The sequence below is a fragment of the Lynx canadensis genome, chromosome F2, assembly GCF_007474595.2.
Source record: "Lynx canadensis isolate LIC74 chromosome F2, mLynCan4.pri.v2, whole genome shotgun sequence".
Lineage (NCBI taxonomy): Eukaryota > Metazoa > Chordata > Mammalia > Carnivora > Felidae > Lynx > Lynx canadensis.
This window is the reverse complement of record NC_044320.2, coordinates 2,510,921-2,525,019: the sequence shown is the minus strand read 5'-3', so window position 1 is coordinate 2,525,019 and position 14,099 is coordinate 2,510,921. Positions and strand designations below refer to the sequence as shown.

The window sequence follows — 14,099 nt, the reverse complement described above, 5'->3', positions numbered from 1 at the left end:
GCCCGGTGTCCCCACCGTCCCGGACTATTTGCTGGCCCTGCTGCTGGTTGGCCTGCCCTTCCTTTGGGCCCTTCGGGTTCTCCTCCGGGCAGGGGGGCCTCAGGTCCTGTCCCAGCCCCAGGGAGGGTGTGGGAGCCCCACCCGGTCAGAGCCCCATGTGCCCCTGTGGCCCAGGCGATTGGCTCACGGGTGAGCATGTGATCCAAGACCGGCCAATCAGAGCCGGTGGACTATGCCAGGCAGGGGGGTCGGAGAGCCTGTGTCTCGGTTGCTTGGGCCACCTCCCTCCTCCCTGGAGAGGACTTGCCCAGAGAGAGGCCGCGGGGGTGAGGTCCGGGAGGGAGATAGATGCCAGGGCTGCCTGAGCATCTCCGCCGGCTGGCCTGGGTAAGAAGCTGACAGGTGCCCCGGGGAGACGGACAGACACCCCCTCCCTGGGGGAGACAGACAGATATGCCCCTTGGGGGAACCCCAAGTCAGACAGACAGACACCCCGGCTCCCTGGGGGCTTCCGGTCTACGGGGCACAGATCACAGGTGTCAGGCAGTGGCCCTGGGAGGGGGAGCGGCAGGGTAGAAGTAGGACCACCGTTTTAGAGAAGGTGGCCGGAGACCCCGGCAGGAAGTGAGGGTATCGGGGGGAGCGGGAGCAGGGAGTGAGAGGCCCCGAGGCAGGCACACGCGGGGTCTAAGGAACAGTGGGGAGACCTCAGAGGCTGGAGCAGAGTGTGTGAGTGAGGGGCGTGTGACAAGAATGAGGTCCGGAGGCGGCAACAGGGAGCCAGAGGGAGAGGGGCCTCGGGGCCACCGCGAGGATCCGGCTTTTTCTGAATTAAGTGGGGAGAGGCTGGGGGTCATGAGGCCTTGGATGTGTTTTGACTGGGATCTGGGCTGTGGCGTGGAGGGCAGGAGGGGGTGGGAGGTGGGGCAGGGGGAGCTAGGAGGCTGGACCCGGGTGGTCAGGGGCAGGGCTGGGAGGGGGGGTAGCAGACGGAGGGAGTTGGTTCATTGCAGCCCCCTCCTGGCCCTCCTACGTACGTTCTGGGAGGAGAACGTTTTATTAGCTTATTAGGGAAGATTCATGCATTTCGCACGGTTGATGTGAATAAAAAAAGGACTTTATGCACATTCGAATTCAGAAGCAATATGAGAAGGAGTGGCATTTTTTTCTCAGTGACGCGCCTTGGGGAGAGCTGTTAAAACTGACAAATTACGTGAAACACATCATAATACAAACAAATGAAAAGAGTCGGTCCCCGTGGTTTTTAAAGACTTGCTTGTTGGGTTTCTCAAGACACAGCCTGGCGTGGACGGAGGGCGCGGCAGCCGGCCCAAACCGTGGCCGAGCGCCACGGGGGTGTGGACCCTCCGACGCAGGCCCCGTCCACGCCGCTCGGGCCACACCCGCCCACGTCGGTGCAAAAGCGTACGGGGCTCGGAGCAATGCGCAAGGCGACCCGGAGGGGCGTCTGCCCTCACGGGCTCAGCGGTGGCCAGGGGGACACCCCTGCCATCCCACGGGCACTAGCTCAGCAACTCAAGGGCATTCTGTGTGTCTCTGGGAAAGCCTCGGACCCTCTCTGAGCCTCGGTTTCCTCATCTGTACAATGGGGGAGGAGAGAAACATCTCGCCGAACCCCCACAAGGACCACATTCAGGAAAGACCCGGTGCCCTGGTGTGGGCAGATGTTAGGTGCTGTGTCCTGTCACCGAGGATGTCTGCTGCCCAGCGACCCTCGGGGAGCAAGTAAACCAGCCACATGCCTGCCCTGAGTCCCTCCGCGTGACTGCGGCGCTGGCGACGACGGTGTTCGGGGGTTGACTCCCCCCCGCCCACCCCAAAGCTATGTCCAAGTCCTAAACCCCATACCTGTGAGTGTGGTCTTATTTGGAAACAGGGTCTTTGCAGATGGAATCGAGTTAAGATGAGGCCCTTCGGGTGGCCCTAATCCATCATGACCGGCGTCCTTATAAGAGGAGGGAAACTGAGCCAGAGACACATGGCCGAGGACACCAGGTGACAAGGGAAGCAGAGGCGGGAGCAACGCGTCCACAGGCCAGGGACACGGAGACTGCCGCAGAGCCAGGAGAGGGAGAGGCAGAAAGCGTCCTCCCCGGCAGGCTTCAGAGGCAGCACGGCCCTGCCGACACCTTGTACTCGGACCCTGGCCTCCAGAACTGGGACAATAGGTGCCTGGTGCCGTGGGGCGCGCCCCTGCTTTCTCAGCCCTGGGAAGTCAGTGTCTTTGCCTCATCCCTGCAGGCGGAGCCTGAACGCCCCCCTACCTCTGCGGACTGGGCGTGGCCAGCGGCTGGGCCTCCCGGCCGGGCTGGGGCTCCTCGGGCAGGTTCAGCTCCGAGATGTAGTGCGTCTGGGTGAGGAGGGCCAGGAGGAGCTCTGGGTAGGCCTCCTGCACCGCCTTCTCGAACTCTCGGGCAAACTGCAGCTCGTGGAGCAAGTTCATGGCCTGGCAGGGGGCAGGGGACACGCTGTAGCTCCCGAGCCCGGGGACGGTGGCCCCGAGGCTTCCTGTGCCCACCGGAGCATTCGATCCGGAAGGTCCTCAGGGTGGGGGGACAGCACTGAGCAGTCAGGACAGAGGGAGGCCGGGGCTCGGGGTGTGGAGGGACACAGACAAGACCCCCCTGCTGACCCCGTGCTGCTGTGTGGTTTCGGGCGGGAAGGGCGTTAAGGGGAAGGGCGGGGGGCCGCACGGGCACGGGGTGGACCCCCCCCCCCCTCCCCGCGGCCACGTTCAGACGGAATCGAGTTCAGGCGGCTGCTGGCCTGGGGGCTCCGGGTGGGGAGGGGCACCTGCGGGCTCCGGACTGCTGCTCAGGGGGTTTTGAGGGGGGGGGGGTGTCTCAGCCGGGGAGACAACAGGGTCGGCCACGGCGGCTGCCTCGTCAGAGTCCAGCCGCGGAGGACAGGTGTGGCCGTCCTAGGAAGTGAGCTCCCCGCTCCTGTGGCTGTGTAAGGAGGAAAGCTGGGCTGGGGGGATTCCTACAGGAGGGCGGGGGCTGCAGGAGGCGGCCTCAAAGGTTCCTCCAAGATCTACAGCCCCAGAGCCCAAGTGTGGACGGAGGGGTTCTCCATCGCCCCCCGCAACCTCCCCGCCCCCCCCCCCTCCGCTCTTCCTCGGCCGGAACCTGTCTCCTGGAGCCCCCGGGCTGTGAGGCCACCCACACAGCGCGTCCGGCATCCTGGGGACACGCCGTGTGACCCAGGGCCCTCAGCAGCCCTGCAGGACCACCGCCGTCCCACTTCACGGGGCGGAAGCGGGCTCCGTAGCCCCCCGCCGGGACGTGCTCAGCCCTCGGCCGGCCGTGCCCCTTCCCCGGCCCGGAGACGGGGCTCCCCCTCCCCCAGCCTGGCGCACAGCGGGTGCCCTGGATGCCACCGGCCTCTGCACGCGGGAAGCCGGTCGGCCCGGTGGCGGCTGGGGGCCGCGTGGAGGCAGAGGCTGCAGAGACTCACGGTGAGCGAGCGCAGGCGGGTCTTATCCTCGGGCTGGGGGCTGCCGTCTCTGGCCCCGGGGGGCAGCGGCCGCTCCTGCAGCCAGGCCAGCAGCGTGGCCACCACCAGGCGGCTCACGGGGCGCTCGGCCCCCAGGGCCCTCCACAACTGGAAGGCGTGGCTGTGGGCAAAGAGGGGCCGTGAGGCCAGCCCTGCTTGTGCTCGGCCACAGCGCCGGCCACGGTGAGCGGGGTCTCAGGCACCTGGAGTATTGGGGGGGGGAGGGGGAGGGAGGAGGCTGGGCTGGATCCGGGGGCCTGGGGGGTGGAGGAGAGCATCTCGGGGTGCCGCCTTCACCACGAAGGGCGGTGTGGACGGGCGTGTGCGCGTGTGTGTGCGCGTGTGTGTGCGGCCTGGGGGATGTGCCACGGACAGCGGGCCAGCCGCCCCTGGCCCGTGCTCCTGGGTCTCACTTTCGGGGTCTGTCCTCCAGGCTCCTCGCACCCCAGCTACAGACTCTGAGTCTGTCTGTCGCCCTCAGTGGCTCCAAAGTCCAGCTGACCCCTGCCCTCCGACCTCTGCCGCTCCGGGCCTCCACATGTGCTGCGAGCGCTCCTCCCCCGCCCGGCCTGCACCCGGTCAGCCGTTGGCACTTCCGCCTGGAGGCCTGCCCCGGCTGGCTCCTCCTGGCCTGGGTTTGCTGGGGTCCAGCTCTCCGGGCCTGACCTGGGTCGAGTGGGGGCCATCAGAGCTTTATGCTAACTTGTGCTCATTTTGCAGATGGGGACACTGAGGACTGGAGAGAGAGAGAGAGAGAGAGGACTGCCCTGATCGGGGCCCTGCCTTGTGACGGAGCAGCTGGGGCTGGGGGCCAGGCCTGCCCGGTCCTGTGACCTTTCCACTTGGTCCGAGGCACCGGCCCGTGACACCTGGGGAGGCAGGGTGTTAGGGCTCCCGAGAGGCCGGTGACCCTGACGGCCCTCTGTTTTCTGTGCTACGGGGTCTGTGGGCCTGTGTGCTGGGTAGAAGCGCCTGGAGGGGCGGGGGTGGGGTCCGGAGGCCAGAGTGGGGGCCTGGATGAGCCCCCACCCCAGCGTTCAGACAGCCCTGGGCTGGGCGGGCACGACAGCTCCGAGGCTTCTGAGACTCTGAAGCATAGGGTGGGGCCTAGAAAGAGTGCGGCCTTTGCTGTCAGAAGGACGTGGGCCCGAGTCCCTGCTCTGTGCCCTCACTGCTGTGTGACCGAGGGCAACTCTCTGGGGGCAGAGCCTGCCTGGAGGGACTTAGGTGACAGGCTTCTTCAGGAGCGAGGGCACCCAGAGGCCACGGTTTCTGCTTTGCTCTGTCGGCACGTGTGTGTTCAGCACGGTCACGTGTGGGCAGTGAACTCGGGGACGGAGCAGTGACAGAATGGGTAAAATCCCTGCCCGTGTGGGAGCGACCCCTACAGCGCGGCTCAGCCAGCAAGCAAGGGCACGTCAGACCAAGAGCACAGAGCAGGGGAGGGGAGGGGGCCGCAGGAGACAGCGGGAGGGCGCATCTGCTGTGCTCGGTTTCTAGTGGGGCAGTGGGGAAGCCGTCCCCAGGACGGGACACAAACACAGACCCGAGGACGTAAGGGGGGAGCCATGTGGCCCTGGGGGTGGGCAGAACCTTCTGGCCCCGACTCAGAGCCGTTGTTGGTATGTTCAGGGCCAGCATGGTCGGGGTGGAGAGAGTGGGCCAGCTCACGACCTTGTTGGCCACTGTCAAGGTTTTGGCTTTGACTTTGAGTGAGATGGGGCCACCGGAGGGCTTGCAGCACAGGAGCGAGGGGGTCCGACTTACTAGTGAAGCCCTGTTCTGGCTGCTGGGGGGGAGGGGTGGACATGGCCAGCGATGTCCTGACGAGGGTGGTGACAGGGCTGGGGACACGGGTGAGGGGGAGGGTGTGCTGCTGGGATCCTTGAGGATGGGTCTGGGTGTAGAGAGGAGAGTCAAGGGGACCCTGAGAGCTTTGGCTAGAGAAACTGGGTGACAAGAGGGACGATGCGAAAGAGAAAAAGTTAAGGCCCTACAAGAGAAAAAAGAGCCCCCCCCAAACACTCGAAAAACCCCAACTGGAGGACACAGGCCCCTTTCCCTGCCACGAAGACACAGAATCTCCTAAATTATCTGGACTTTGCTACACTAAACAGAAGAGGGTGCCATTGAACTTGGAATCCTACAGAACACGCTACTAGTGTTTTACAGGAACGGGAACAAAACGAACAGGTCCACAGAGGTATTGCAACAACAACGACAACAACAACAACCAAACCGAGAAAGACGGTCAGTTCACAACGAGAGGAAACAGCCCTCCCGGGGCAGACAAGGCCGTGAGGCCACACGGCCCCTGCAGCCCCGCGGACTCCAGCCGGCACCGACAGAGAGGAAAAGCCACCTCGAATTGTCGCTTCAAAAAAGAAAAAGAAAAACCTCAGCGAAGAAAGGAAAAGGGAGTGGACGCAGTTCCGGGAAGAGGTGGGAGAGACGACATCATCTCACAGGTGGAAAAAACGCAAGACGCCCAGAGGGCTAAGACGGAAGCTGAGGGGCGTTGAGGAAAAGCAGAAAGATGGCCAGGGGAGGAGCAAAGAGGAGAAGATACTGCCGACGGACGGAGGGCAGGCCAGGGACAGACGGCACTCCGATTCCCAGTCTGGAAGGAGAAACGCAGCAGGGGATCGGAACTGATATTTAAAGCGATGACCTAGAGAACTTTCCAGAAACAGTAACAGCAACGGCAGAAGGCCTCAACCTACATAGTCAAAGAGTCTACCAGGTCCCTGCGAGGATTAACACAGAGTGATCAACTCTGAGACATTTCTTAATACAACAGTTAAATTTCGAAGGTAAAGAAACACGCTCCAAGGTGTCCAGGCAGAAGGACCTCTTGCAGGGGCGCCTGGAGGGCTCAGGAGGTTGAGCTTCCGACTTCGGCTCAGGTCATGATCTTGCGGTTCGTGGCTTTGAGCCCCGCGTCGGGCTCTGTGCTGACGGCTCGGAGCCTGGAGCCTGCTTCGGATTCTGTGTCTCCCTCTCTCTCTGCCCCTCCCCTGCTTGTGCTCTGTCTCTGTCTCTCAAAAATAAGTAAACATTAAAAAAAAAGACCTCTTGCAAAGGCACACATATTTACAAAGGCAAAAAGATTACCGTCATTAGACTTAATAGAAGAAAGTGTGAACCAAGGATTTTATGACCAGCCAAGCTGTCCTTCAAGGCACACGACTTGTGACACGCAGGTGCCCAGGGCAAGCTGGAGCTGCCCACCCCCCCCCCAGCCTGTCAGAGACGGGCTCATCCACTTAGGACAGGACTAGGGCTCTCCAGGGGAGGCGAGGGGGCGCGTGTCGGGGCCAGAGCCGAGCAGAGTGCAGACTTCGGCCAAGTGAAAAGGTGCAGCTGAAAACACAGGAGAAGAAGAGGGGTGGCACAGAGGACATCAGTCTCGCTGCTGGTTTTATGGGCAGGTGGCCGGGAGGTAGCAGGTGCCCGTAGAAGATGGATAAAGCAGACTATGAAAGGTGAACCCATAAATGGAAAAAAGGATTAAGGATCAAAGACCACACCTCCCGCAGAAACAGAAATAGAGCAAATAAAGTAAAACACACACCGGTACGGGATATGACGGTGGGGTAGAGACTCCACAAGCCAGTCGTATCGATCAGTGTGAAGGAAGGACTTAGCTCCCTGGTTAAAAGAAACAGACTTCCAGTTTGGATCACAAATCGAAACCGGGCTCCACGCTGTCTGTGGGACGACAGACACACGCGGGGCCGACGCGGAAACGTAGTGTGTCCTGAGAACAGACACAGTGGGCTGCGGGCCCTCGGAGCACTACATGTGACAGGGCAGTGCACTCGATCATGCCCAAAGTCACGGCTGCTCAGGAAGCTGTGTGTGCGCACAGATCCCATGACAACCACCTTTACGAGGTAGAAATTGCGGGAGACGGAGGGGTCCGTGGATAGAAGTGCATTAGAAATGACTTCAGCGTGCTGTGCTCAGAACGAGACAGATCCAAATGGACATCGGCTAACGGCTAAATAAGTGTACAACACAGTCAATAAGGCAACTCTGAGGATACGCTTCAAGCTCTGCGCCTGACGATGGAAAAGACACCTTCTTCTCGGGGGCCCGGACCACATTCACAACAGCTGTCCAAAAGATCCGCAGATTCCATCGAGCAGAAGCACTGCAGGTAACCTTCTCTGTTCCCAATGCAAACAAACAAACACAAAAAAAACCAAAGCAAAACAAAACAGACCCTCCAGAACCCTCGAAATTACGAACAACAGTGTGGAAAGCAGAAATCTTTCTGGAGACAAGTCTCGGGTGCTGGGAGCTGGAGGGAGCTCTCTTCCGGGGCCTTCTGACTCCTCGGCGGAGTGGAAGCAAGGCTGGCCGCTGAGTGCGGTGTCAGAGGTGCGGGGGGGCTGGGGGTGGGGGGTGGGGAGCTGCAGGAGGGTGGCCGGGAATGAAAAATGAGTGCTTTTTCCTCACGGGCAGGTGTGAAGGTGGAGTGCAGGGTTGAGGGCAGCCGAGTGTGGCTGGCCCGCCTCCAGACTCGGGGGGGCGGGGGTCTGAGGGCTTCGAGAGAAAGCCAGCCCCACCCAAAAGGGCCGCGGTGACCACCGGGGTGGGGGAGGGAGAGGAGGTGTTGGCTGGGCTCTTTCAGGCGCGCCTGGGGTCCACGAGGCGACAGGTGACAGAGGCTGGGCCGGGGTGTCCTATGTGGCACGGGATGGTGGGCAGTGGCCCCCCGGAGCCGGCCTCAGGAGGCGTGCAGGAAGCAAACAGGTACGCAGGCTCCCTCCCTGCACCCAGGCCTGTGGGGGTCCCTGTGCGCCGCCGCAGTGAGGGGGCAGGCAGGAGGGAAGAGCTGGGGGTGGGGCCCTGTTCCCCGCCTGGGGGAGGATGGAGGGTGGGGCCGGGCACCTGTCCAAGGGTACGGAGGGGTCCAGGAAGGTGGCCACCAGCTCCGAGGTGTGGTTCCGGGCTAGCAGGGTGATGGCGTGCAGGGCGACTTCCTTGGCTTGGGGGATGTGGACAGAGCAGAGCTGCAAGTGAATGGCTCGGCCCAGCTTGGCAACCTGTGCAGGGAGGCAGAGGATATAGGCGGGAGAGCTGGTCTGAGGGGGGAGGCCAGGCCCTGTCCGGGGAAGTCTGAGGGGAGGCACGTCCCCGCCCCGGATGCCTGGTCAGAAGGGGAGTCCCAGGCTGCGGGGAGAGAGGTCCCACCACCTTTTCCCCTGGCACGAGAGGCCTTCCAACTCTGTCCAAACATTGCTCAGTCACCGGAAGGCTCAGACACACCGGCCTCGTCACCTCCCGAGCAGGCCACGTGGGCACACGCTGTTCTGGGAGCCTGGAACGCCCCTCGCCTTCCACTTCCGGTGCCCTTGCTCACCCGCCTGGGGCTTCCCCATCTGCAGGATGCGTCATCAATCGTCCTTTTCCCGGGGGCCACCCCCACCCCACTGGGTGCACTTCCTTTGTTGTTCAGTCCTTATCTGTCCGTGTCTGCCCCGCCCATTGGACCGGGAACTTCTGGAAAGGTCTGTGCCTTCTCCTCCCCCATGTGCTACGCCAGAGCCTGGAGCGGTTGTTCCATCAGCGGACGTGTGCCTCTCGAGCCTGCAAACACCACTCAGGGCCCCAGGACACCTGCTTGGGCCGTTCGTTCGTTCATTCATTCATTCACTCACTCATTCATTCAGTGGAACTTGTCAGGGTGGGGTCTGTGGCTCCCCCATCGGGGCTGAGCTCGGGGACGCTGCCTTGGCCCAGAGACGCTGGCTTCAGGTGCTGGCTGCCGGGCGTCCCTCTGCCCCCAGACCCGTCCCGGCCCACCCTCAGCGGGTGCCCCGGCCCTCTCACCGTCTCCAGCTCGGCCCCGTGCTCCTGGATGGCGAGGAGCAGCATGTCCGCGGCCGCCTGCACGCGGAAGGAGCTGGGGGATCCCAGTCCGTCGATGGCTGTCCAGATGAGGTCGGTCAGCTCTGCCACCGTGAGATGCTTCATGACCTCCTGTACCGGCAGGAGCGAGGGCAGCCGTCACTGTGGGTCACGCGTGCCCAGGTGTCCGCTCCTGCCTTTGCTTTCCCTTTTCCTTTGCTTCAGGCCACTCGGGTTTCTGAGCACCCCGTAATTCTGAGCCCCTCTCCTCCGGGACCACACGTGATCACCTGCACATGTCTCTGAGCCAGCCACGGCCCGGGGGCAGGAAGGGAGAGAGTGATGCCCACGGTAGGGCAGAGGCGTGGCTCCCTTCCTCACTCAGACCCAGTGCTTGTCCTGGGACCTGCATGGCCCCGCCAGCCTCCTTTCCTCCCCTCCTCTGCCCTGTCCTCGCCTCGTGGGCTTCCTCAGCTGCCAGCCTCCGTCCCGCTGCGTGCTTGCTCCCCAGGCCAAGCCCCAGCCCTCCTTCCATGATTTTAACAAAGAGCACTTGAACTTCAGAGTTGTGAAGGGTCTTCAAGGTCACCTGGGTCACCCCCTAGGCCCAGAGAGGCGCGTGGATGCCCTTACCACAGCACAGGCTGGCTCCAGAGCCCAGGGCTCCCGTCCTGTGCTGGGGCCTCCCCAAGAGCCCAACTGGCCTCTGCCCGAGTTCTCCCAAGAGTGACTCTAAGTCCAGACCGTGAGCCGCTTGGGGTGATAAAGAGGCTCTGGAGGAAATGCAAGGTGGTGGGTGGGACCCCTGCTCCATAGCCTCAGACTATAGTCTCTGACAGCCCGAGGCTGGCCCAGGTGGAACCATCCAGAAAGATCTCGAGCATTATTGCTCAGTATGGTGGCCACCAGCCACACGTACCTATTTAAACTGAAACTTAATTAACATTGAAAACCTCAGTTCCTCAGCAGCAATAGCCACATTTCCAGTGCTCAGTACTGGGTACGTTGGACAGTGTGGACAGAGACACTTGTACCCTTTTGGAAAGTTCTACTGGAAGGCTGCGACTGGAGCGCCTGATAGAGGAAGATAGAATGCTGGTGACAGGGGCTGACAGAAAGGTTTGAAGTCTGAAAGGATGTTGAAGGAGGTAACATGTTTCTTTGCATGCTAGCCTATTTGGTGAAATGTCTGAAAGTCTGTTAGGATGTTTGTATTTTTATTGGATATAAAAATAAGTGTTAAGTAACAGATGTTAGAATATTTATTAGAATCATTATTCTAAGATTTTGGTAAAATGTCTGTGAGAATATTAGGATTAGCTGCTGGTTAGAAGGTTAAAATAATTTTAATAATTTTAATGGAATATTTGTAGCCCTTGCCAGCTGCGTGCAAACGCTTCTTCATTTGGTTCAACTTGATGGGTATCTGTCAAAGGCTGGCTCTACCACCAGGCCTCGCACTGAGCCCTGGCAAGACCCTGCCTCTGGCCTGGAGTGCCCAAGGTCTAACAGGGGGAGACCGATCAGTACGCCAAGGACAGGGGTCTTTGTCAGTCACGGGCTCAACACCAGGAAGCGACGAGCAAAGTCACCAGGTGGAGACATCACGGACTGCCCACCCAGAACATGAGGCTCCAGGAAACATGGCTTGTCAAGTTAACACCAGCATTCGGCCCACACTCAGTGCCTCAGACTCGCTCATGTTCAGAAGAGAACACAGATCAGGCAGAGGATGTCACAAAGTTACGGGACCTCCCTGGGGTGATGAGAGGGGCCTTGGGGGAACTGCTGGGCTCCCCCAGGCTGCTGACCGAGAGGCTGATTGAGGTAGACCAGGTGACCGTGCAAGAGGAGACGTGCTCTGCCTTCATAGGAGGAGGGTCTGGCTTTCGGAGGGTTGAGAGGCCCCCCGGGAAAATGAGGAATTCAGGGATATTTCTGCAGAATTCTCATCCCGCAAAAGCCAGACTTACAGGGAAGGGTGCCATCTGGTGCCTCAGAGAACACCTACCCTGGGAGCCGTCCCGACACCACCATTTACCGGGTGCTCATGGTGGCCAGGACTTTACAATGCCAGCCTGCTCATTTTACGGAGAAAGCTGGGAGCTCAGAGAGGGGAGAGGGCTTGTCTAGGCTGCACAGCCGTGGCGGACAGAGCTGGGACTCAGGCCTGGGCTGCTGACCCCAGGGTCTGTCCCTGGTCTCTCCCTCCAATCCCCCCTCCCCCAACTCCCAGGTCCCAGGCCAGGGGCCACGGACTTCTCCAAACACTCTCAGTTAACCACCAGAGACACAGGTGAGATCCCGGCCTTGGTTTTAATACTTACTCCTGGCTCGGGGTCTGACCCCCCCAGGGGTGCAGTAGGGCCACCCCAACAGCTGGAAGCCCTGTGGTGGGGGGTCGGAGCAGAGCACGGCCAGGCCTCCCCCCACCCGGACCTACCCACCATTCTAAGGGCTTTGACCTTGATGACTTGGGAGCTGCCAAGCTGGAAGATGTGATCCTTCGGGAATGCCATCTCACGGGGGGTGGGGGGAGCTGTCTGCTGGTCTCCGCTGCTCCAGATGGGGGCCCCATCCTCGCTGGCCTGGGAGAGCTGCTTGGGGGCCTGCGCCTCCAATTTTGGAAGTTCCCTCGCTGGCCAGGGGCGGGATTGGGCGAGGGTGAGGGCGGGGCAGAGGTGGGCTGGGGTCTAGGTTGGGACAGGCAAGAGTTAGGGTGGGGTCGCGTGTGGCCAGGGTCAGGCCTGTGCCCTTATGGGGACGGGAGTGTGAGTGCGCCTGGGGGCGGGGGGCGTTCCAGGGCCGTGGCTGGGGTTAGAGGTGGGTTTGGGGGCAGATCTGGGATGGGCTGTGTTCAGCGGTGTGGGTGTGGTCTCAGCCGAGGCTGTGGTCAGGGTGGCCGTGGGTCCACCGTGGTGGCCCTCGGAGGCTCACCTCTCTGGTGCATCAGGAGCTGGTAGAGGTGGCCCACCCCTTCCAGGCTGGAGTGCCGGGTGGCCTTGTCAGGGTCCTGGCACAAAATCCCCAGCATGCCCACCAGCTGCCCAGTCCTCCTGAAGTCCTCTTTGGTCTGCAGCGAAAGTATGGGAACCACAGAATGCAGACCCTACCGTGGGGTCTCCCCTCTGCTGTGCACTCACCCCAGCTCGGCCAGCATCAGAAAGCATCCCCTCCAACCATGTGGCAGGGCTGGGACTCAGCTCTCGGGACCCCAGGCCCAGGCTCTGCCCACCCAGTCGGGCCACTGTAGTCAACAGCTCAGGGCACAACTTAAGGGGCTGACCCCAAACTCAGAAACGAAGAGAAAGAATACTTTAATGCAATATTTAGAAAAGTCAAAATGAATGTAACAATTCCCGATGCACACAGTTTCAAAAGTGTACCTAGAGACGGCCTGGCCCTGCATTACCGCCACCTTACCTCATGGGGCTTCACTCTCCTGGCCCTAACCCCCGCCCTGGTTTCAATAAAACTTTATTTATAACAACAGGCAGCCAGCCCACAGCTGCCGCCATTTGCTGAGTAGATTGCTTTAAAACACCACCTTATTTATCTTGATTGTGGGGTGTTTTGGTGTCTGGGTAAATTTTGCACCCCAGGTCAGCGCCTCACTTGCCCCGGCCGCAGTCCGGGTCCTGGGTTGCAGAAATCGATTTTGAATGAACTGCGGGCCCCTAGAGCCCCTCTAGAGGGGTCCCCCTCACCCTGAGAATGAAGGAGGCGTCTGTGCAGGGAGCGGTCCCTCCCGTTCCCCTGCCCCCCATGCCCACCTCTCCGCCTTCATTAGAAACACATGCCGGCCGGGCAACGTGCAGAGAAACTAATTTTCTCAACGTCCCACGAATCTCCCTAAGGAATTAGTGCTGATTTTGGCTGATAAACGCAGAAGCGCTCATTCCCTGACGGTGCCGACTTCATTCAGCCCAAGGGCTCCAGCGACAGATGGCGGTTAGACTGTGAGGCATGACCCGCTGGGGGTCGCGGTGGATGGCGGCTGTTGCCGCCTGCCGGCTGGACTGGGGCAGGGCCGCACCCCTCTGAGGACTCATTTCCTCCCATTTCATGGGTGAGACACTGAGGCTCAGGGCGTAGAGGAACCTGCCCGAGGCTTCAAGGCGCGTTGACAGGAGCCCAGCCTGCTGGGTCAGGGGTCCAGGCATCTGGGTTCAGAGCCCAGCTGGGAGGACCTGAGCAGGGGGCCCCAATCTCCGCCCCCAGCCTGTTCCCTGGTGTGCGTGGAAAGGGGGATTGCATGGCCGTGTTGTAGGGCACTTAGGGATCCGCGCTGTCCTGGTGGCAGAGGTCCAGGGGGCCTGGAACCCCACGAGCCCGAGGAGGGTGGCCTGGTTGGGGCCGCAGAGGGGCCGTGGGGCGCGGGGCCTGCGAGGTGGATACTCACATCCAGGTAGAGGTCGTGGCTCAGGAATCCGAGGAGGGCCACGCAGCTGTGCACAGCCCGCTGCCGCTCGTGTGTCTTCTCCGACGCCAGCCAGGTGTACATGTGCTGCGGGTGGGCAGGGGCAGAGAGGGGGTGCTGCAGCCGCGCACCCCCGCGTCCCCCGGCTCCGCGGGGGCCACCCCCTGCTCAGCCCTGGGCTCACCTCTCGGCTCCGGCCCCGCCCCCCAGTCGGTTAGCTGGCCAGCAAGGCTCCGCCCTGCCCGGGACCCAGGCCACACCCACCCTGGCCGAGACCACGCCCGGTCCAGCCACGCCCCTCACC

General features: G+C 61.6%; 1 protein-coding gene across 1 annotated transcript in view; it reads right to left on the bottom strand.

Moving 5' to 3' along the window:
- Positions 1 to 14,099, bottom strand: part of LOC115506523 (maestro heat-like repeat family member 5) — a 65,161-nt gene that overhangs the window by 14,638 nt on the left and 36,424 nt on the right. Inside the window, 7 exon segments of the mRNA XM_030304526.1 lie at positions 2,284 to 2,467; positions 3,478 to 3,637; positions 8,416 to 8,570; positions 9,358 to 9,507; positions 11,841 to 12,013; positions 12,313 to 12,448; positions 13,778 to 13,882. Coding sequence (XP_030160386.1) covers positions 2,284 to 2,467; positions 3,478 to 3,637; positions 8,416 to 8,570; positions 9,358 to 9,507; positions 11,841 to 12,013; positions 12,313 to 12,448; positions 13,778 to 13,882 — 1,063 coding nt within the window.